The following is a 25,361-nucleotide window of genomic DNA, read 5'->3' as shown; positions in this document are numbered from 1 at the left end:
ACATACATGAAGAAAAAAATGAAAGTTGTCTGCATTTAAAAGAGAGATACTTGTGGGCTACAGTGTAGTGGGTAGAACAGGGGCCTTCCACGTTGTTCACATGCTGCTAGCTCTCGGAATCTCTGAGCCTGTTACCTTACGTGGCAAAATGGACTTTACAGACTTAGGAGCTTATCAGATTGAAAGGCCCTGAACTAAGTTGAAGCAGGCTAGTAAAATCACAAGGGGTCTCTCTTAAAAAGGGGCAGAGAGTCAAAGGTAGAGAATCGAGATCTGACAACAGAAGCAGAGCTTGGAATGATGTACTTTAGAGATGGAGGAAGGAGCAAAGGGCTGAAGGAGTGTGGGCAAACTCTAGTGTTAGAAAAGTTAGAGGAACAGATTCTCCCCATACCTGGGCTTTGATTTTCGACTTCTGACTTCCTGAACTGTGAGAAAGTGGTTGAATTATTAGTGAGCAAGGTTTATGGTAATTTGTTCTATCCGAAACAAACAGACACTTGTGGGTATGTGTTGCTCCTTGTGAAGTAGGATCTGAGGAGCCATTTAATCACCTAATCTACCCCCCTCGATCTGGGTTTAGTTCTGAAACACTTAGAATCCACACTTTGCAAACTTAGTGTTTAAGACATTTTTGGCTGGGATACGCTAGGAAACCTATCCTTTGACAAGCAAACACCCACCCACTAAACAGGATCAGAAGAAATAGCTGTAAAGAATAAGATATAGGCTGGCTATTTCTGAGGAAGGAGACAGATTAATTAGATGTGACATAGCATCCTTAGACAAATTTATATTTCTGATGTAGAAGCTTCCGTGATATTTACCCATCATGCAAACTCACAATAAAACACGAACTATGTATTTAATTTGTTGGGGGTACAGGAATCACCTCACAAACTACATGAACACCAATCTCAATCAGACAGGTCTAGTTTATTGAGCATACACCCCAGAATTGATCAACCAGGGCCACAGTCCAGACTAAGAAACTGAACCATGACTCCAAGTTAAGATTCTACAGGATTTTTAAACCCCAAATTCACAAACATCTGTCCTAAGTTATTCCACCAATCAGGATTTAGGTATAGAGGATTTCCTTAGGAACATGTCTTCGTTTATCTTGTTTCCATTGGTTGGAGTATTTAATTGTGACAGGGGAGTTGCCTTGTGTAATATCCATGTCTTAACTTGTCTACCAGGATGGGACTTATCTAACATTCAAGTCTTAGCTTGCCAACCAAGATGTTAGTTACATGTGCATGTACATGTAACAGTTATACTTACATGTACATGTCTGTTTCTGCCAACTAAGATGTCAGTGCCCTGGGAGGTCTTGGGAACTTAAATCTTACTAGATCCCCCCTCAAAATGGAAGTCTTATTTTAAACAGTTTCTTACATTTGTTCAAGTGTCTCTCTTAAGTTGGGGTCCATCCCAGGGTCAGCTAATACCATAAAGGCTTATACACAGGTGCAGGAAGTGCTGCTGGGTGGTCGGTTTGGGCCCAGGGTTATTGTGAGTAACTATACAAACAGTTCTACTGATTTTTTATCTTAATTGGTTTCCAAGGGCATAAAACTTAACAGAATATATACTCAATTTTGGCATTAGAAAGTTTCCTAGTAACAGCAAAAAAATATGGGAAAGTTTCATTATAATGGCAGGCTAGCTGGGTAACTGTTACCAAGGCCTTAACATTTTACTTAGGTCTTAACATTCCATCTAGGCCTTAATACTTTATCTAGGCCTTAACAAATTCTTCCTATTTAAGGCCCCAGAGCATGCTGCATGTCTCAGAACATGTTGTATGTATCAGAATATGATGTATGTCTAAGAACATGCTGTATCTCTCAGAACATATTGTGTATCTCAGAACATGCTGTGTGCTGTTTTCTGAGTCACACTTGTAGCGACTTTCTCATTTCATCATGCCATTCTCTTCTTTCCTTCAATATTCTGTTAAGAGACATATCCCTTCCCCTGTTGGCTGTTCTGTGTCTCCCATAAGTCCTTGATACCCATTTGAAAAAAAAAAGCAGAAGGAAGGGGAGCTATAGGCTGTTGACTAGGTGGATGGGATCTGAGAGAGTAAAGGCAACGTGGAGACAGATTTGAGTGCTGATGAACACTGGCCCTCATGGTATCCATATCTCCATCATTGCATCTGAAAACATTTCAACTCTTTAGCCATTTTACTTAAATGAAGATGTAGTGCAGGTAGCTGAGTTTACATAATTATGAAGATGTACTCTGAAAGGTCATGGTTCCATGGGTTTATTTCAGATGCTTGCTCCTCCTTTCCATGAATACCGGCCACTTTGTCCTCTTTTATGATTCTGTGTCACTCAAAGCTCTCTTGGTTCTTCAAACAACAACAACAACCAAAGCAAACCAAACCAAGCCAAACCGAACAACAGACAAACAACAAAGAAAGAAACAAACAATAAACCCTTACAACAAATTGGGTTTCCTTTGAGCTCTGTAGTGTTTCTCAGATAGTAATTATTACCTCCACTGATATTTGAGAGACAAACAACAGGGCCAAGTAGGGGTTGGGGATTTAGCTCAGTGGTAGAGCACTTGCCTAGCAAGCACAAGGCCCTGGGTTCATTCCTCAGCTCTGGAAAAACAAAACAAAACAAAACAAAACAAAACAAAACAAACAAACAATAAAACTGTGGTCCAAGTAGGCATGTGAAGCTATTGCTGACATAGTGTTTTAAAGAAAAATAAGAAGCGAAGGGCTGATGACCATAGTGAGAGTGGCTAACATTGATTGCCCTCTTGTATGTTAAGCATTAACTTCTTGAAAATTTAAGCCACCTGAATATCATCACTGTATGGATGAGAATACAGAGATTTGCTCACGACCTTGCAGGAAGTCAACGGCAAGAGCTAAATCTCCCCTATGTAAAAGGGATGTAGGGGATGTAGAGTTTTCATCTTTGTTCAGTGCTGAATTGTCCCCATGAAATACAATTATCACCAGGCACAACCTGTGGGCTTCTTCCTTGGAATATATATATATATATATATATATATATATATATATATATATATATATATATATATATATGTATATATATATATATATATATATATATATATATATACATATATATATATATATCCCTTTATACTATCGTCTTAGTTAGGGTTTTACTGCTGTGAACAGACACCAGGACCAAGGCAAGTCTTATAAAAGAAAACAACATTTAATTGGGGCTGGCTTACAGGTTCAGAGGTTCAGTCCATTATCATCAAGGTAGGAGCATGGCAGTATCCAGGCAGGCATGGCACAGCAGGAGCTGAGAGTTCTATGTCTTCATCCAAAGGCTGCTAGTGGAAGACTGACTTCCAGGCAACTAGGGTGAGGATCTTATACCCACACCCACAGTGACATACCCATTCCAACCAGGTCATACCTGTTCCAACAAGGCCATACCTTCAGATGGTGCCACTCCCTGGTCCAAGGATATACAAACCATCACAACTATCATTATACATTGTTCTGCCTTGACCTGTTTGTGACTTTTTGGGGTTTACAGACCTAAGCTATCCAGACATCTCAGCTAAATGACTGGGAGAGAGGTTGTGATGTGTGAGATGCTCTTCAGGGGGCTTTGTCCAGTGTGACAGGAATTGAGCTTAGAAGATATTCTTGAGGTGGCTGAGCCACTATTTTAGGGTTCTCTTTTCTTGATAGCCTTGCATCTCTTCCCCAGTTTGTAAATGGATACTTAGAGTTTGCAATACTATAGTCAGATCCTCCCTAGGAATTCTATGTAAATAGAATTGGGAAAGGATAAAGAGTAAAATTCAGATTGGACATAGAAACACAAAATCCTCCCAACCTACCCCTAGTTCACGGTAGTTGTCAGCATCTGGTTTTAACATTGACCAGGGAGTAAAAGGGACAATGAGAATGTAGAAGAAAAAGGGTCACATTCCACAACAGCTAGGAGTTACTGGCACTCATTCATTCACTCCATATTTACTTAATGAGTAATATGTACCCAGCATTGTTGGATACTAGAGGTATAAATGGGTTAAAATTTGGACCACAGTTTTGTGAAAAATGCAACTTTTTTTTTCAGGAAGAGGCAAGGCCATTAACAATATCATTATAGAAAGATTTCAAATATACATTGGCAATGAGACTAAGATAAAATGCATGGAACTGAGTGTTTTTTATAGCACTTCCCTGTATAATTCAAGCGAAGGAGGCTTGCCCCAGTCATGCTCTAATAATTGCTATCTGTTGGTACAAACTGAGACAGGAAGTGAATTAGGTGAGGTTAGTTGATGAAGACTGTATGCAGGGTCGAGTACCCTGAAAGAGGGAGGAATATGATGGTCTGAAATAAGGCCAATGGGACTGAAAACAAAACAAAACAAAGAAGAGTAATACAAGAATAATACAGAGAGCTGCATGCAGGAACCTCCCCCCTCTCCCCTGCAAGGATGAGGAACCACTTGTCCCAGTTTGAAAACACCTATGGGCAAAGGCTCTCTTTCCTTTCTATCATTTTTTTTTCTTTTGATTCCTCTGCTTTGAGGTCAAAATGCCCTTCTGCTTATAGTCATTTGTCACGGGTGTTGCTTTGCATGGGCATTAATGCTAAAATAATTTAAAAAATACATATTAATTTTTCAATAATCTTTTGCCTTTATTTTATTTACATTATAGTTAACTTGTACCTAAGGGAGTTGATGAATATATTTCATTTCTATTATAAAACCAATGTTAGTTATTAAGATTTCATATGGTACTCCGACATGCCACGGAAGGTAATGGTGGCTCGTGAGGTGGGGAGTTTGGGACACTGAGGTCTGAAGCATGTGGCTGGAAATTCACTGATGACTGTCAAATGCTTACTTTCCCTATGAGACAATTTTTAGAGGGGAACCCATCTAGATGGATGGAAGCCAAATCAAAGACTTCATATAGACTAATAGTACTACGTTTTCTTATTTTTTTCTTGAGATGGGGTCTCACAGACCTCAGGCTAGATTTGAATTTACGGTGTAACTGCGGCTGACCTTGAACTCCAAATCTTCCTGACTCTACCTCCTGAGTGCTAGGATCACTGGTTCTACCCCAGCTGGTTTACACAGTGCTGGGGGTTAAGCCCAGTGTTTTGTCAGTGCTAGCTGGTCACTCTGCCAACTGAACTAAATTCCCATCCTTGAGCAGCAGTATTCCTGCAAAACTATAACTTTATATATTCAGTGTCTTTAGTTTTCAAGGCACAACTTATTGGAGAGAAACAGAAAAGGTAACGCAGGAATGAACTATGGTGGGGAAAATTTGTAACTGTCATTTTTGATTAGTATTTAATGTCATATGCTTCTACGAGGTAAGAATGACCCTCCTGTCTGCCTCACAATGCATATACTTTGTCCTTAATTCAAACTCACACCACAGAAGGGATTTGATTTTCCTAGAACTTTTTTTTATACAAGTATACAGATTATATACACTCATATACTCATATACACATATATGCATATATACATGAGGTACTTTGTTTAAAATATGTTCATCCTACATATCTTAATCTGTATATTTTTAATAACCCATTTAAAAAACATTTGAAAAAAATCACTGTTGTAGTTTGAATATGGAGTATCCTCTATAGGCTCAAATGTTTGAAAACTTGATTGTGAGCTGATGGTGGTGTTTTGAAAGGTGGTCAAATATTTAGGAGTTAGAACCATGCTAGAGAAAGTAGGTAACTGTGGTGAGTTCTGGGGAGGCATTAGCCTGAACCCCACTGCTGTTCAGTCTTAGCTTCCTCACTGTGTTGGTAATGTGATCAGCTATGGCACATTTATGCTATGATGCTTCCCTGGTTAATGGACCGTGTTCCCTTCAACTGTAAGCCAAGGAAAAACCCTACTCTCTTACATAGCTTCTTGTCACCAATTTGGCCAATAAGAAGGAAGGTAACTAATACAAGTGCTTTTTAAAGAACATCATTGAAGTTTGATCTGTTTTCCATACACTTTACATGTTAAAAAAATATACAATTCAATGCCAGGTAGAAATCTAAAATGTCTGCATGGACAATATATATATATATATATATATATATATATATATATATATATATATATATATATATATGTATGTATATATATATATATACCTGCTTTTAAACTTTAGTATAAACTTTAGTATAATATTTCTCAGTCAAAAGAAGATGCCAGTATAGTGATTCAAGGATGGAGACAGTTTGAGAGTAACCAAATACAATGAAGTTATTTTTCATTGACTAGATATGCCTTAATTTTTTTCTTTTATCATTAACTGTAGTCTTCAAGCCAGTGACAGAAACACGACAGTTTTGATACCAACATTAAGGTTATCTGAAGACAGAAATGTGTGCACTAATAAAGATTGTATCACACCAGGAATTCGTGCGTCTCACCGTTTCTGACGTCCTGACCACTTACGTCACGATCCTCATTGGCGACTTCCTCAGAGCATGTTTCGTGAGGTTCTGCAATTACTGCTGGTGCTGGGACTTAGAATATGGATATGTAAGTATGATACTGACTTTTCCTGTGTTACATTCTTTTTCCTCTGTGATTCATTATTGATACACGTTCTACAAGTGGTAGGATGCCTCCGAGTTACACGAGTGAGGTCACCTTGTGAGATGCCATCAGTATGTATGTCAGAAGAGCCCAGACTTAAGCATCATATTTTCTAATACTGAATTAAAATTTTTCTAATACTGAATTAAAATTAGCTCAGGCTTTTCAAAGTAATGGACCAAGAACTGTCTGTTAAAATGTTGAAGGAAATCTTGGCCCCACAGGCAGTTCCCTTCCCATGAAGCCAATTTGTGCTGATACAAGATCTCTATAAACTGTATACTCTGTATCTCCCTGTGAATTTTGCTGCTGGACTAGTTAATTACCATGCGCCAGTTGCTATGTGGTACATGAGGGACTGAAAGGATTCAGTGAATATGGTGTTGGCTTTCTGAGGCTCACAGGCTAATAAGAGCCTGACAGAGATAACAGCAGGAGACTGTGGAGATATCAAGGAAGACCCAGTTTGCTGACAGGGCTTTACTAAATGGAGCCCAGGGGCAGTCTAACTTTCTGAAACAATAGCACAGGTTTCTCTGAGCCCCTCTGGTATTGCCTTTATCATCAGCCTTTCCTCTAAGCCCAAGTTAAAATCTCCCTCAAACTGAAGGCAAGTGGCAGAGCATACATGGTTCTGTGGTCTAATCCTGCCAACAGACCTTCGTTGCTCATTTGGGCAAGTAAAATTGGTTTCAGTGAATCCTTCAAAATAGGAACTGAGGAACTGATGGAACCCCATGCTTAAGTTCCCAATGGCTTTGTGAGCATCGTGAATGTGCCCCAGATACCATTTTAGGGCTCTCAGTACCTGAAAGTTTGTTTCTTTCCTTTCTGCCTCAGTCTACTTGCTATGTTCTAATATCCACCAATATGGACTTTTAAAAAAATTTCAAGCACAAGATGGTCTTTTCATTTGTCCTTTCTAGTTCTCCTTCAAAGGGATGCGGCTATCCTAGAATTGGACATGGTCAAGTCCTTCTTGTCATTAGGCATTCCTTTAGTATGTCACCTCCACAGAGTTCTTCTCTGGCCACCAGTCCAACATAGCCCATCAAATGCTATTGCAACTTAGTTTTGTTTTATGTGGAAGATGCACAGCTACTTCATATTTCTTTTTAAACTGCTATTATCTTCTCCCTTTACAATGAGGCATTCATTAAACACCACCACCACCACCACATCAAAACAAAACAAAACAAAACAAAAAAACCCAAATAAACAAATGTCTGTTATTTGAACCAGGCTCGAGACATATCAAGTATTCTGTGCTGACTGTGTAGTTCAACTTGTATCTTCACATCCTGACACCATCAGGGCATCCATGGCAGCTGGAAGAACTCTGTTGGTCTGTAGGCAGTTGATCTGGTTCTGTGTTCTAAGTCAGTAACGATTCTCTCCCTACCAGTGAAAGGCTATTCGCTGCTATCTTGACTTTGAGTCAGTGCCTTTTATTAGATCATCCCTGACACCCTCAATTAAGGTGTCCCCATGGATCAGGCAAAAGCAGTTAGGTAATGTTCTCTGGTACATGGCCATGAGGTAATGCAGCAGATCCCAGATGCCCTGCACAGCTCTCCTATTGCTCTCTATGAGGTATTTTTCTGGCTTGAATTCATTTCTATTTTCCTTGCCTGATTCAGCTCTTCCGAAGCAGACATAAAAATTGCCATCTCTTTCTTAGATCATGGCTTCTTTTTTGTTTGCCTTTTATCCCTTGATGCTTTCTTCTTAAGTGGTAGAAAAGTTGACTGTGAGTATGAAGTCAATATAACATGACCTGGATGCATAAAAGCTGTAATTAAATGACTAAAATTTATTATTTATGGTGTGCTGACAGAGCTTTTGGGTTAGTACAAAGCACAGGAAACAAGTTTCTGTTTTTAAGTCATAACGAATTTTCTCTCATATTACCTTTGGAAGGTTCTTTGAAGGGAAAGCATAGAATCAAAACAAGTTATAAAATGTTAATGTTGGATGACATATCTTTTTTTTTTGTCGATCATATCATCCTGCCAACTGGCTGACTAATTTCCTTGGAAGCCTACTGGGGCTGGCTACTTTGAGCAAATCCATGCAAGGTGCTGAGGGGCATAGAAATGAGGAAGCTGGAGCCCACAGAGAGGATGCAACTTTGACCTGAAGTCTTGATTTTAATTTGTCTGTCCAGTGTTTAGATTTTTTTGAATGATCTAATACTTTTAAATCTGGGAACTTCTACATAATACATCGTCTTTGTTGAGATGTTAGAGAGCATGGCCATATTATCCCAAATTATTTCCAAATGAGGAAAACAGGCTTAAGTGCAGAAATAACACTGTCTACTATTAGGATATTCACTCTTCGATTTTACAAACTCCACTACTACTCTTACTGTACAAGCTCTGAGAATCAAGAAAGGCATACAGCATAAATGGCAAGGACAGAGTAATTGTCCTGGGTCTTTGGAGTATGTGTGTGTGTGTGTGTGTGTGTGTGTGTGTGTGTGTACAGAGTGGAGTGTGTGTGTGTGTGTGAGTGTGTGTGTGTGTGTACAGAGTAGAGTGTGTGTGTGTGTATAAAATGAGGGAGATTGGGAGGGAGGGAGGGAGGGAGGGAGGGAGGGGGAGAGGGAGAGAGAGAAAGAGGGTGGATGGGGGCAGGTGGCGAGGTATGCCTCCATCAATACAAACACCTTGTGGAGGAAGAGGCATCTGAGTTGATCTTGAAGGTTGAATAGGATTTCAAGACAATGAAGAAGACATTCCCCAGAAGAGACAAATGAGACAGGGTCCCAGAGGGGAAATGTACAGTGTTTTTCTGCTCTTGCTTTAGGTTTGTTAATTGGCAATTTGGTCTATAAATCACTTACCACGAATAAAAGGAAAATTTAAGATGAGGTGAGGAGAGAGTCCCAAGACGCTTCAGGAACCGAGAAAAAACCTGGCCATTTCTGTCACAGGATACTATTTCTTTTCTTCTTGGAATTACAAAAATATAGCAAGATCATTGTAGAGAAATTAGAAAGTTTAATCAAGTTAAATATAAAAATAAAAATCACAGTTGGATGTGGTGGCACATGCCTCTAATTCCAGCGCTCAGAAGACAAAAGCAAGCATATCTTTCTGAGTTCGAGGCCACTCTGACTTACATAGTGAGGTCCTGTCTTAAAAAAAAAAGAAATAAAAATAAAACATAACAGTGGATGCAGAGGGAGGGTAGATTCGGGGAAAACAACTGGAAAGAGAGTAGAGGACAACCATGGTTGGGATATAAAATAAATAAACTATAAAATAAAAATAGATTAAAAGCACAGATAATTCTAGTAAGGTTATATAAATTATCTGAAGTAAATAATCTTATTTATATGTGCATAAATATTATGTATTTATATATTTCATTATATATTAAATATGCATATTTGTGTATGTATATGAACATGTGTGTTAATACAGGGATAGATAATCTATGTGCCTATTTTTGGGGACCTCACTGGATGTGTTACCACATCTTCATGTTAGTAACTGCTAGACTATAGCATGTAATTCCTTTGAGAGCTGGGGACTGAGCCCAAGGCCTTGGTCATGCTCTACCACCAACTGGTCACCTTAGTCCTCTATCACAAAAATTTATTTATTTTTATTATTGTAGATTAATTATATAAAACAATGTGATTTTCTATGACATTTATGACTATGATACACTCCAACAAATATATAATATTTCTTTATCATAGTCATGCCTTGGTTGTTCTTTCCCATCCCCCCCCCCCAAATACTGCTGATTATCTAAGCTTTAATGTCACATTGATTTTAGCGACCCCTCCATTCCACGCATGATGGAAAACCTTCAAACCCTGTTTTTTTTTAAAGATTTATTTATTTTTTTATTTATATGAGTACACTGCAGCTATCTTCAGACACACACTAGAAGAGGGCAGCAGATCCCATCACAGATGGTTATGAGCCACCACGTGGTATGGTTACTGGGAATTGAACTCAGGACCTCTGTAAGAGCAGTCAGTGCTCTTAACTGCTGAGCCATCTCTCCAGCCCCAAAAGAAAAAGCTAGGGCTACACAGAGAAACCCTGTCTCAAAAAAAAAAAAAAAAAAAAAAAGAGAAAAATTCTTAAAGTAAGGAAATTACTAAAAAGCTACAAAACAAAGCATTCTGGTGGAAAAATTGTCAAGATCATGGCTGCTTTCCTTTTAATGCTGATACAATCACCTAATAAGCATGTTTGTTATTCATTATGAAAAGCAGCATATGCAATATCCTTCAGATGATGAATTTTTGCTTGGGTAGAGTCCCTCTGCTCCGATGACACTACAAAGTTCCCAAGTGTGAGCACCCCTGGACCACCTGGGGATTGATGTAGTCTCATGGGTGCTGTCCCTACTTCTGTTGGTGTACAGTGACTTGTTGGTGGGAAAAAAATAAGTCCACTCTGGGCTTTAGCCATGGTCATCCAGCTGGTGAGCGTGAGCAAGGGTGCCAGGGCCCAGTGGCAGCCTGGAAGCTTTGCTCTATATCATAAGCTCTGGGCTGCCCTCAGCACTCAGTATTCACTGGTTTTGCCTATTCTGTGGTGCGGAACCTTACATATGCTAGGCAAGAGCTCTGCCACAAAGCCCCAGCCGTTATTCTTATTTTCATATCCATCCTCATGAGGGGAATGCACAACACACATCTCACAATGCAATTCAAGGTTCAGAAACTCAATATCCTCCCCTAGGTCACGGAACTAAGGCTCAGCAGAACCCAAGTCCCCTGGCTTCATAACCTGTGCTCCTCTGCCAACCCTCCTGCCTTCCAACTTCACAGCAGCGGGCTGCCTCGGTGATCTTTGGCATAGCACTCCTCCAGGAACTGCCTCTTCCTAGAAACTTCTGGCGACTATCTGATGGGATGTCCTATACAGTATAATGTTCCACTAAGGGCTTTTATCGTAAAGCTGTTTAATACCTTTCTTTTTGGCCTAAGACAACCGACCTGTGTCACTAGTATTGAGTATAGGCAGGCATAGCCATGCCTGGTTCTTTGCAGTGCTAGGAACTGAACCCAGGGCTTCACGTCCTACATGCTAACCAAGCAGTCTACAAAGTAAGCACCAGCCCAGTCCCGGGTATTAGCTTTTGTCTCATCCGTGCCCTTGGCCTTCTGTCTAAAATCCAAGTATAACCAGGGCTACGAGAAGTCGAGTTGCTGTTCTTACTTGAGCGTGGCCTGGGTTTTGAACACTCGTGACAAACATTCCCTGTCCAGGATTCGGCCATATCAAAGTAAGGTGAGGTAGAAGGTCTGCTTACCGCTGTACTGCGGGATGCGGCCCTCAACACACTGCACAATGGTTCTCTGGAGTGAGCAAATTCTGGGCTTTAGAGTCAGAGGACACTAGCTGTGCATCTTTCTCCACCTTTCAAAAGAAAAACCTCAGAATATGCTGAGGGAGACACGATTCTTAAGCTCTAAACTTGGTATGTGCAAAGGGAGTTGTAGCGATGCAGACTGTCCACGTGACCCAAAGGAACCAGACAAAGCAGGGAGATAGCCCATAATAATACACTCTGGCCTTCCACTGGCGGATTTCCTGAATGGGCAGCCTAGGCATCCTTCCAGCCAGTCCTAGGCCTGATCGGGTCCCCTAAGCGCGTTCCCTCCTTTACCACCCACCACTTGACCTTCCTACTGTGAATTTTTATGAGTCTATCTTATTTTTATCATGGTGATTTTCATTTTCATCAGTTTTTCCACTAATGACATAATTTTGTTCTTTTAAAATATATGGTTTTCAATGGTTTTGTGATACTCTATAGATGGATTTAGAATACTTTACAGTAGTTCATTTGTTGTCACTTGAACTATATTTTTACTAAAATACCTGCCATGATGACATTTAATTATACTAATGTAGATATCATCATAGCCACATCATTATGCTATCCACAAATTTGTTCCTTATAATGAATTTCCCTAAGTTTATTTGCTTGGTCAGATAAAAGGTAGTTTTTCTCCCCTAAAATTCTCTTTTATTTTGTTTCTTTTTTGTTGTTGTTGTTCAACAATTCAATAAAGGTATCTTTACCTAGCATTTGATTTACACTGATAATAAGCTTGGTGTTTATCCACAAACTGAGTCAAGAGATCTGAAGAGATGTAGGATTGAATACCGGCATGTGTGAACAAATTTACAATCATCTATATGCTTGTATTTTTTAAGGAAATCTTTGCTGTATTCATAGCGATTGAAACCATGAGAGATTTCCTTGAGATCTGATGGAGAGGCTCAAGATTTTCCGTCAACATGTATGATATCTGATTGGCGTTCTATCATTTGGCCTTTGATAACAGTCTATTTTTACATAGAATTTACTACATATCTGAAGCGATACAGATAATTTACACTTGTAAATTACTTCTTCATTCAGAGTAAACAAACTGTCAATGCTGTGAAGGAGCTTTTATTTTTATTCCATAACAAGCTCCAAATAAAGGCTTCAAGTCTGTTAAAATTAATGACATATAGCCAGATGGAGTTACAACTAAACACCCCTGACTATTTTACTTCAACCATTAGCCATATTTCTACCATGGTATCTCTGTAACCATGCTATTTAAAGACTCTGCCAAAGAATGAAGTCTTTGGCTTCTCCTATGTCTTCAGTCTATGGCTTTTAAAACATTAAGTGCTGCCTGGATTAGACACATTCAGTAGAATGGACCAAACACAAATGAGTGGAGGGTTAGACGATGCTCCCTGGGTAGACACACAGATGTCTGAAATTGCCATCAGGAAGACAGCATGATGCAGAGGCGGTAAGAAGGCTTGGGTGTACCTCGATGGAGCAACAATGAGTGAACAGGTTTTCTCTGATGCTGCACCCTAGAAGGGAGCAGGATCCTGCTTCTCAGCGAGGTTGAAGGACACAGCCTCAAGGTCTGAGTCATCCTGGGAGTCGAAGCTCAAACATATCCTAAATCCAAGCTACTCAAATTTAGTCATGTATCGGAGTCCACACATGACCTAGGAGAATTAAGTAATTCTACTCAGTAGCTCTGGGGCAGGAACCAGATATTAACTTCTTACCCCTCCTTGCTGACCCGCTGAGCCCAGTCTGGAGACCACACACAAACACTACTGCCCTGGATCTACAACCCAGACTGCCCTGCAGCACCACGTGGAGTTGTTCAGCTGTGGGAATTGGAAATTGTGTGAAAGTGGTCAGGAAGGTCATTGCAAAGGCGGAGTGTATTGACTCTGAGATCTTGGATTACATTTTGTAACATCTGTATGGTGGCATTCTGCTCCAGATAACTCAATTTACAGGGACACAATGGTTTTCCCCCTGGGTGTTTGTCCAGTGAACCATCTGTCTTCCCTAGGTAGATGCCTGATTCTAACCCACTGCCAGGTCTGCAAAGTAAAACAATATGCCTTCCATTCACTTCGTGATTATCTTCTGACCAAATACAAACGAGTCCTTCTCTTGCTCACAGGATAGGTGTGGTGAGCAGCCATAGATGAACTTCCTACACTACTCTCAATACCTCATCTCAGGTTTCAAGGAGACATGCTGTTTCCCCCTTTCTCATGCATTTACTTTTTAGTGCATTTTCCCTACTTCAGAGGCAATTAAACAATTATATTATAAGTTAATTGATATTTGATGAGGTATTGGTTTGATACTTAACATAGCATACTTGTTTTAATACTTATAATAAAATCTCATGTTTTCAGAAAGCCCAGTTCCCAAAGAAGGCACTCCAAGTCATATACATATCTGCATCACTATCTTGCCTTCTCATAAATGTGTCTTATTTAGAGTATGGTGTTGTGGATCTACTCTGTGACATAGTGGATTCCATTTCTAAAGTGTTCATGAAGAAGCAATGCCTTTTAAATAACTGGGCTTAGATTTCAATAAATATGAGATTTTAGGTTACAGAGGGATGCCAGAAATTTTCTAGTTAAGGAATAGGTGACCATTTTCTGAAAAGGTCTGGGTGATATTTTAGACATTACAAGTGCTATACTCTCTGCTTCAGCCAGGAAGCTCTGTTTTAATCTAATCTGTGAGAGACAATGCATGAAAGAGGAGGTGCTGCTCTGTCCTAAATAACAACAACAACAACAACAAAAAAATCACTGACAAAAGCCGATGGCCATATTGGGTTCATGGACTATATCATGCTGATTTCTAGCCTATTTAATTTATTTTATCAGTTTATCTGTGAAGAAACAGGGTCCTAAAGATATGAGTAACTGGTCCAGTTCATGTACTCAGAAAACACTGGGACAAAGTTTACTCCTCAAATCACGTTAGATGTCTGTATGTAAAGACTACAGGGCCCAGAGGACATCCTGATATCCTTCCCAGTTTAGATAAACATCACTTTATTCCTTTACCTGCCTTTGCTGTGTTTGGGGAGTCTAGGGGATTCCCAGGGTGTCCTTTGTGCTTTGTTTTAAAAGATTTGTTTGTTTTTATTTTATGTGAATGTGTGAGTATCTACCTGTATGCATGTGCACCACACACGTGTCAGTACCCTTAGCAACCGGAAGGTATTGGATCATTTGGAACTGCAATTACATGTACCTGTGAGCCCTTCTGTGTAAACGCTGGGAACTGAGGCCTTTGCCACAAGTGCTCTTGGTCCAGCTCCTCCTTTTTGCCTTTCTAGTCAACTAGTTAAGTGTCAAGCACCTCATTCACAGTGACTTTGTGGGAGAGTAAAAGAGTAAGAACCCGAAGGGTTGACTTTGTTACATGTCCCACACTTGGCTAAATCCTGATACCAAAGGAGACCACAGTTGAAAGTTTGATTCTCAAAATGACAGGAAAAAACAACTCTTCCAGGCCACCGATGGAACAGATCTCCCAACTGAGCACTGTTCAAATGTGTACTGGGATCACACAGGCTCTGGGCAAAAATTAAGCGCCAAGCAAAAAGCATAGAGAGGATAGGACAAAGCCCTCCTGGGACAGGGAGATCTAGAGCTCACAGTGTCCAAATCAAGGACATTGTTGCTTTCTTCTTCCCTGCCTCCCTCCCTTCCTCTCTCCCTCTCTCCAGTTCTCCCTTCTTCCCTCCCTTTCCTCCCCCTCTTTATTTCCTTCATACCTCTCTTCCTTCCTTTCTTCCTTCCTCCTATCATCCTTCCAGTTCTCTTTCTCCTTCCTCCCTTCCTTCCTTCCTTCCTCCCTCCCTCTCTCCCTCCCTCCCTCCCCCTTCCCCTTTCTCCCTCCCTTTCTCCATTTCTTCTTTTTCATCTCTCTATATAGGATCTTACCTATCCAAAGCTAGCTTCTGACTTGCTGTGTAGACCCAAGAATGATCTTGAACATCCCAGTCTTCCTGCTTCACCCCTCCCCCACATGCTCAGATTATAGGCATGCACTTCATACATGTTTTATGTTGGAACTAGGGTGTAAAGCTGAGATTTTATGCATGTCAGGTAAGTTAGATCTCTGATTTAATGAGCTTTTGAGGTGAAGAACACTTTCTGTTGTTGATTTTAGAATATAAACTTTAGCCTAACAGTTTTGTATCTGGTGGCCATTGTGCTTCCAAAACAAAACAAAATAAAAACAAAACCAAATCCAACCCAACCCAACCCAACCCAACCCAACCCAACCCAACCCAACCCAATCCAACCCAACCCAGTCCAACCCAACCAAACCAAACCAAAACCAAAATCACCCCAAAAAACCCTGCAGGCTAGATACTTTACATGTATCAACTGTCCAACTGTATTGAGTTAATATTAAAATCACCTAGGTCTTCTTCATCTTTACTGAACACGCAGGGCTATTTTTTTAAAATTATGTCTCATCTTAATTCTTATTCTGCCATGTTTTCTATTTATACCCTAGATCAATTTCAAAGTAGATTGTCTACATTTTTAAGTTATGAAGGAAAAATAATAGTATTTGTGAGTGGAGGAAATGATATAAATGAAGCTGGAACTCTTAAGACTTTTGAGAAGAGGCCCTGAAAGTCATAAACTTTTTGTGGAGAGGGCATTCAAATCAGACACTAGTCTACTTACATATGCTGCCATATTATTTAAGTTTGTCCTTCGGTAATTTCAGAGGTGTATATAATACATGCTGGTGTTTTCTTCTTTTACAATTTATTTTGAATCTGCCTCTTAAGTTCTTAGGTATAAAAACAATGAGATACTCTTGGGTCAAAGTGGTATGTTTAAGTGTATGTGGCCATGTGTATGTATGTATGTATGTGCATGTATGTATGTTTATATGTGTATATATATGTGTGTGTGTGTATGTCCATATTAATATGTGTACTTATGTGCATATAAGTATATGCATGTATGAATGTGTATATATGTGTGGGTTGATGAATGAAGTTATTATTGGGGCTGGAGAGAGTAAGATTTGAAGTATTGCTAGGACTCTGCCACTCTCCAGGCCTGTCTTGTGCTGTCTTCTTGGTCTTCTCAATTTGTATATTCAATTTGCTAGTCTACCCTGAGCTAATCTATTGGAAACTAAGTAGGAACCAATTTTATTGACCATGCTAATTAATAGGACATCCATCAATTTAGAAGCTTTCCTACTAGGATGTTAGGCTAAGGTGTTACCAGGAGACTTGGGAAGGGCTGCCCTGGGACCAGCACCTACTGCAATATATTGGTGGCCCCTTTACAAGAGCAGCTTTTTCCTAAGTTGGACAAGATTGTTTATGCTATGATAACTGAGCATTTGGTTTAGTCTTTTCTGCATTTTGCTATATTTCTTTTTCTATGTTTACTTTATTGTAAGGTTATTTCACATTTTTGTTGAAAATGTTAAATATACAAAAGTCTGTGTCATTCCCATTTGCTGATGACTTACTGGCCTTTTGCAATGTTTATAGGGATTTATTATATATTCTTAAGAAACCATATAGAGTTATTTATAAGATAATACATGAAAATACTAACTAGACTAATATATTTTTATTTAACATTAAAGCACATTTTTCACTGATAAAATAGTCTTCCAAAATGGTCAAAGTTATCAGGAACAATATATCATGGTACAAAGTATTTTGTATGCACCTATTATTGGCCACTTAAATGGTTTCATCATTCCTCATTAAATTACCAGCATTTCATGTAACACTGTTAAGATAAATTCCTACAAGAAGACTCACCAGGTCAAAGAAAGCAAGAGAGCGAATGCAAGTTGTCATGCTTGTCAGGGAGTCATTTTACCAGCTCCGTGACTGGCTTCTAACATGAGTCTCTGGATGTTGTAAGGTTTCCATGCTTCTCATTTTATGTATTCTGGTCATTATTCTGCTCCTGTCATTAAGGGAAGCAGTGGGTCTAGGCATGTTGACAAACCACTTGTTTGGGTGCATTAGTTCGAGATGCTAACCCAGTGTATGTATCTTCTCTAGCCTTCATACACAGAATTCGACATCAGTGGCAACGTCCTCGCTCTGATCTTCAACCAAGGCATGATCTGGTATGTCAGCTGTTGGATACTTGAGCATTTATGGAGAAATCTCCACGGTCACTATTGTAGAAGGAATTGCAGTTAAGAGTCAAAGAATATCCCCATTCTGTGAGTCCCAGTTCTTTATTTTCTGAGGTACCGATAGATGGTATGAATAGCTTAATTTTCCCCCACATTTGAAATCATCAGCCAACTGGCAGAGTTCCCCTCCAATAAAAATTAGTAGTCTATGATCTTTATGCTGGAGTGATTTGAAGATTCTCTTCTTTCTGCCTGTCACATCAGAATCCAATAGGAAAACATCACTCATCTATAGCCAGTCCTGTCATCTCCCATCAGGAATGAGCTAAGGTGTTGTCCATTACTTTGGAAAAACCGATAACAATTTCTTGTCACTACTAAATATATGAAAAGCATATTTGATAACTTTCTTAAAAAAATCTTACCATTCAAACAGCTTATGGGAAGTTCAAGTTAAAAATAAGATCTTCATTTTATAATGTGTTAAACAGGGCCATTTGCACAAGAAAATTTCTATTTTGATAAGAAAAGATTGTCATATTTTTTATTAAGTGGAAGCATTTCCACTATGAGTTCTGACAGGTTATGATAAGTTGATAGAGTGAAAATCAGTTTTGAGTTTTTAAAAATTGAATCGCAGCATGCAATTCATTTGAGGATGATATGTTAGAATCTGTCTCTCCCTGTGGAGCACCCCAGCCCACAGGCAGTTACAGGGGAGCTACATTTTCTTCTTAGCGACATGTGCTGAAGGTAGTATTTTGTGCTACCAGCTACAATGCTGTCTTTCCACACATGCCAGGGTAGTGTTAGCTAGTATTTCTTCTCCTTTTCCTTTTCCTTTTCCTTTTCCTTTTCCTTTTCCTTTTCCTTTTCCTTTTCCTTTTCCTTTTCCTTTTCCTTCTCCTTCTCCTTCTCCTTCTCCTCCTCCTCCTCCTCCTCCTCCTCCTTCTCCTCTTTCTTCTCCTTCCCCCTCTTCCTCATTCTCCTCATCCTTCTTCTTCAATAAACTTCATATTTTATTCAAAAAATTTCAACTAATTATTAGACCCAATATATGCTGACAGATCCTGGAGCCCTCTGAAAACATGAAAACCATTTTACTTCAGTAATGTAAGACCTACCCCCAACTTCTATATGGGAGCTGTCAAATTTGTGCCTCCATAGGTGAACCAGTCCAAATAATATAAAAAAGTTTATTTTCTTGGTTGTCAGGTCAGACTTGGTTAAGAATGTAAGTCCTGCTCCCTTCCTTAGTTTCCAATTTTTGTAAATATGGCTCACCCAGTCACTGAGTGGAACACATCCTTTATTGTTTATGTAGGGAGAAATGACATCGTTGCCTATTAGTGAGCACTCATAAGGCAGGAGAGGAAGAAAGCACTTCCTATGGGTTTTGATCTCTTACCTCCCAGAGGAGAAGTATCTGGCACGGCAGGAAGTGAGCAGCACAGCTACTAGAGTGACATAGACTCTCTTCCCCCTACCTGTGGCACCCATACCAGTGTGCCTGGACTGGTGATGCCGCTGGAGTAGACTGACAATGAATATCTATTGTATTCTTTATGATTGGCTTAGAAATCACTTTTAGTGTCAGAAAAGCCATTGTAATTGTCACCTGGATTGATTTTGCTTGTAATTTTGTGACTAATCTGTTACTTATACTACAATACTGAGAAAATATAACTTTTTTTTTTAATAGCTTGCTAGTGAGCAGAAAACTGCATGCTTAAAATCTCTGCACTGGTACTTTGTGCTCATTCCTCTATACTGGGCAGGATCTCTTAGGGTGAATTTGATTAGGACTTTAGGGACAAGGGTATATAATTTTAGGAAAGTCTAGGTTTTAAATTACATACAAAATTTTGTTTGAGTCAATTAGGCTGTGCATAAATGAAACAGAACACTCCAGATCTTTACAATTCAAGAAGTGATTTATGTTTTGTGATTATACTGAAGAAATGAACACTCCTGAGTCCCAGAGGCAAACTATTATCCTATTATTTACCACGAGGTCAGTATTTTGCATGGATATGTTTTGTCCAACTTCCAAGAGGTTGCTGATGGACTCGGGATATAGTATGATAGGAAACTGTAGGAGGGAACATGTAAGAATAGTAGATTCTTTCTGCACAGGGTCCATACACACTGTGATTCTGTTACTTCATAAATACGAGGAGCTAGTGCCCAAGTTAGCCATTTTCTATCAAAATAATCAAAACATGAAAGGGATTTTTATATTCCATTCCATTCGTGTGTGACTAGAGACAATCAATTATTGCTTTGAGTTGAAAATTATATATTACTTATGCAGATGTCATTAAAGTGAAAACATTTGTTTAACTTAACTATGGTTTAACTTAATGATCAATAAAACTTCTTTTGCACACTTAAATACCAAATATGATACATTTCCATAATATTATGCTGAAATGTGAAAAGCAATAGTTTTAAAACCACAGAATATAGAAGAGACAGTAGACATTAATTGGTGGTAGGAGAGACAAGGGTTTCAGATCCATTGGGTACCTTCCATCTTGTCCTGTCATCTTTCTCTTGTCATTTTTTCCTCAGTTTTTCAGGTTTGAGAAATTTACTCAATATATTCGTGGCTTTGTAGCAATAAGGGGAGACAAATAAAAGACATGTCCCTTTGCTTTTTGTTATCTGAGAAGAAAGACATTTTATAAAGCAAAGACAGTAAAATGATGTCAGATGATGGCATTAGGTCTGGGTAAGGCACTTAGTGGGGTGAACTGATTTTAAGTCAGAAACCAAGATGAGATGAGCATTAAGATTGAGGAATTGTTATGCTGGGGCTTGTCTTTTCTAGGTTATATCTTTCAAGTTATGGGTTCATCATGTTTGTGTTCATTTTGAAGTTATTGTGTATCTATTGTATTAGACCAGGGGTCTCTAAGGAACAGAACTAATGGAATAAAGTACGTGTATATATGATGTTTTAGAGCAGCACACACACTAGGTCTGGTTGTCTCTTGAAAGAAAAGTCAAAGGTCTGGTGATAATTCAGTCTATGTGAGTGGAATTTTCAGCAGTTGCAGTCTGGTGCTGCAGTATCAAGGAGATCCCTGAATTTTCAGTTAGTGGAATTCCAGTGAAGGGATGGCTCAGGATAGATGAGCTTGCCAGTGAGATGAAGGGCAAGCAGACAGAAAGCACAGGCTTCCTTCTCCCATGTCCTTCCATGTGGGTTGCCACCAGAAAGTGTGGCTCAGATTTAAGGTAGCTCTTCTGATCTCAAATGATATAGATTCAGGCTGCGTCTCCAGCCACAAACCATCAAACCAAGAAAAACCACTCACATGTGTGCCAAGCTGCTTGGGTTCTAATTTTCTTCAAATGGAGTCAAGTTGACAACCAAAATTAGTCATCACAAGTCCACCTCTTGTCAACTTGACACACAGTCTCTTTCTATCGTGTTTAATTTCCAAATGAAAATGGTAATCAAGTTATAATTATGCTTAACATAACTATTTCACATTCAACCACAAATGTATTATAGAGTGACTGGTAATATCCCTTGAGGGCCATTCTTTTGGTACTATAGATCACTTACATATGGTATTTGTATACACATACACACACACAGACACACACACACACACACACACACACACACACACACACACATGCAAAGAGAGAGACAGAGACAGACAAAGAGCCAGAGAGAAAGAGGGAGAGATAATTTTAGGAAAATTTAGTTTTCTGAATTTTGTCTTAGACTCAGTTAGGCTGTGTATAAATGAAACAGGACCCCTGACATCTTCACAATTTAAAGGAAATATCTGGTGCAGGCTTTGATTCCATGCCTTATCCTCAATTTAGAGATGTTTACTGATGCAATACCCTCTACCTGAAACATTGCTCTCAGGGTAGCTGAAAGAGAAGAACACAAAATCACATAGGACTGGTAAAGTTTTCACCCAGAGCCGAAGTATCTTATGTGTAATCATAATTTATTGGTCTTAACAAGTCATGTATACAACCCTGAGTTTTAGAACAAGGTGGGCCTGATTATCCCCAGGTGCCAAGCTTGTAATTCTAATTAACTGGTACAACTGGCAACTTTATATATATATATTTTTTTGAATTCCAACTTTCTTCTTGCTTGTTTCTGGCAAAGATACACAGTGCTGTTTTAAAATCTATCTTCCCATTAAAACATAACTTCTTACAAAGTTTACAGTCAGTTCACTATGACATCATTCAGATTTGTTGCTTGGCATCCTACAAACAAGATAATTGAAATTGTGGCAAGATTTCATATTTCAAAGGATTAACTTTAGGATGTTTCAAGTGCAATTAAAGCAGAAGGTAATTTCTGTTTCCAATTTTAAAATGTCTCTTTAGTCTCCTAAGCTTTCCTTGACTTGGTTCCTTGGGTTTTCCCCCTATTGTCATTAAAATACCCCTACAAAAGTAATTTACAGGACTAATAATTTGTTATAGTGCACAATTCCAGGTGACAGCCCATCATATCAGGGATGTCAAGGTAGCAGAAACTTGAAAAAGCTTGTCATATTGCATCTATAATAACTGCTAGATTGAAACCCAGATTATGGTACAAATAAACTTTCTCATCAAACAAAACAGAAATTAACTTTTCCTGAAATGACTAAGACATCAAGTAAACAAGGACATCACCTGAGCAGCTTTAGTTCAAAATAGTATTTTATAGTACTTTTGGAAAGTCAGTTACAGAATACAGCATTTTCTAGATGAAGAAAAACTAAATTTAAATGGCTATCAATGAATGCAGCATGTTAGATATCAATTGCTTTCTTATCAGCTCTCAAGCACCATAGTTACTACAAAGATAAAAAATATCATTAGACTACACTAGTTTTGTTTCCCTCTTTCACTAAGCAAAAGTTATCAGTGGAAAATGTGACTAACCAGATTTTACAGTTTACTTAAACAGGATGCAAGCCCTTAAAGGTCTGTCATTTGAAAACTTGTATTTGGAAACAATTAGTCAATGATAGGAGTATTGGAAGGAATTATGTTTACTTTAAGGGCAGAAGAAATAAGGATGCAAATGAATTGTAACATTTGTTTATTCATGGTGTTTGTATTTGCTAATGAGACATTTATTTTATGACAATTTCTATTTAAAAATTACATAAAATACCTATACAAATAGAGCAGATAGTAAAACATGTTTCGAAGGCGGGAGTAGTCTAGTCAGGACCATATATAGACACAGTCTTGATGGTTGGATTGGGCGACATGATTTTGGTAAGAAGAGCAATGTAAAATGAGCAGGTAGGTACCACTTGGTTCAGAGTAAAGAGTTGGAACTGAGCAATGCTCTGATTCCTCCTAGGATGGGCTCCTTCTTCGCTCCTAGCCTCCCGGGCATCAACATCCTCCGTCTCCACACATCCATGTATTTCCAGTGCTGGGCTGTGATGTGCTGCAATGTTCCCGAGGCCAGGGTGTTCAAAGCTTCCAGATCCAACAACTTCTACCTCGGCATGCTGCTACTCATCCTCTTCCTGTCCACCATGCCGGTCCTGTACATGATCGTCTCCCTCCCGCCATCTTTTGATTGTGGGCCCTTCAGGTCTCTTGTATTTCAGATTTGACTTGGGCATAGTGTTCATTTAGGGGTTGAAATAAGAATGTCTACTGACTGTATAGGCTTTTTTTTTAAAATGACATTTATTTTATTGGTAGAAATGAGATTCTCTGGTAGTCATGTCATCATGTGAAACGGAGTATCTCAGACAACCTCCATGTGTTATGTCAATTGGGAATCAAAGAGGGAAAATATTTATGCTGCTCTAGATTTTGTAAGGATAAAATATACATGCTGGATGTAGCTCTTTCCACATTGAGATAGCCAGGATCAAGGCTTGACTATATTAGTCTAGACATGAATGTTTTCTTGATACTAGTACATCATCACCTTCACACATATATTAACTATCGTTAGATTTCATCTGAACCTTGAAAAAAAATCCCACCCATTAAAAAGAGGTGGGATCATCATAAAATAATGAAACGTGCTGAAAGAGTGTTACATACATTATGATCCAAAAAACCTCCACCAACTGAAAATTTGTATGCTCCTTAGTTCCGCATCCATATTCTACCCACGTGTCACTCTAGTCAGTAATCAAGATTCAGGCAAATACTTTGACTCGAGTTAAACCTAGCTTTTCTGTAGTTTTCTATGACAAACATCAAAAAGCAGAGTTTCTGGGATTTTGAGGATGAGGTTTCATTCCCTAAAAGCCACTCATAAACCTACTGTGGGTCCCCCACTTATCTCCACATGTTCTTTTTGGTCAGCATGCATCTGATGAAGAGAAGGTGAAGGCAGGGAGCCTTGAGGCTGTCGGACCCAAAATGCTCTGATCAAGTAAAATTTTCCCTTTGTGCTGTCACACCCAGGAGATTTAACTAAAGACAGTCTTTAACAGAAGGTTTGCTGCCTGAGACTAAGTACAAAAGGGGCACATTTTCATACTAATCATTGCCACATTTATTGTTTTACTGGAAAAGAGAATTGATGCTAAATGAGAACTAAGTCAGAGAATAGTTCAGAACTAGCCGGTGTCTATCAGATTTGGAGAAATTGACACTGATAAGCACCTTGTACATTTGTGTGTGCACGTGCGAGCATACATATGCTCACATATCCGTTGGCAAGTAGGCATGAAATAAATAATGCAGACAGTGACATCTGGAGACTAAAGAAGAGATTGCAGTCTTGAAGCCAAGATATTCATCTAAGAGCAAGATTCAAACAGAAGCCCTTGAGTAATCTTCCATTAACTGAAACTTACCCCTGTGGTGTTGTACTTGAGTGTACAGTTTATCTTCTTAAGCTACATTCCAGCTGGCTTCCTGGATTGCTCAGCGATACCAACTTACACTGAGTTTCACTGGGAAACAAAAGATTGCAACAATAGCCCAGTGTGTGATTTTTACCATAGCTTTCTGATTGGTAAATTTAGGTGCAATGACATTATCAATATCCGTATTTTGAAATCAGGGAGCTTTGCATGTTTGCAGTGGAGCATCAGAAAGGCCAATTCCAGTTGGTTTTTCTGCCAGCTTCTTTTGGAGCAAACCAATGTTTAACTCACCCCATCGCACCCCATTCCTACCCTATACCCATCTCACTCCAAGGATCAGAAAGACGCTCTGTTCTAGAATGAGACCAGGAAACACATGTTCTGTGATTTGTCAGCCTTAGAAACTGGGAGATGAGCATTGTCCTCCTGCTGAGGATAAGTTCATAGATGACATCTGGTCCC

The 25,361-nt window shown here is 39.1% G+C and overlaps 1 protein-coding gene across 2 annotated transcripts in view; it reads left to right on the top strand.

Moving 5' to 3' along the window:
* The window catches only part of Tmc1 (transmembrane channel-like gene family 1), a 253,671-nt gene that overhangs the window by 214,468 nt on the left and 13,842 nt on the right, over positions 1-25,361 (top strand). For both annotated transcript variants that reach the window (XM_006526640.4, NM_028953.2), the window contains exons 15-17: positions 6,421-6,549; positions 17,993-18,060; positions 23,420-23,659. In XM_006526640.4, the coding sequence (XP_006526703.1) occupies positions 6,421-6,549; positions 17,993-18,060; positions 23,420-23,659 (437 nt within the window). The remainder of the gene's footprint in view (positions 1-6,420; positions 6,550-17,992; positions 18,061-23,419; positions 23,660-25,361) is intronic.

The sequence above is a fragment of the Mus musculus genome, chromosome 19 (assembly GCF_000001635.26).
Source record: "Mus musculus strain C57BL/6J chromosome 19, GRCm38.p6 C57BL/6J".
NCBI classification, from domain to species: domain Eukaryota; kingdom Metazoa; phylum Chordata; class Mammalia; order Rodentia; family Muridae; genus Mus; species Mus musculus.
This window is presented reverse-complemented; position numbering and strand designations above follow the sequence as displayed.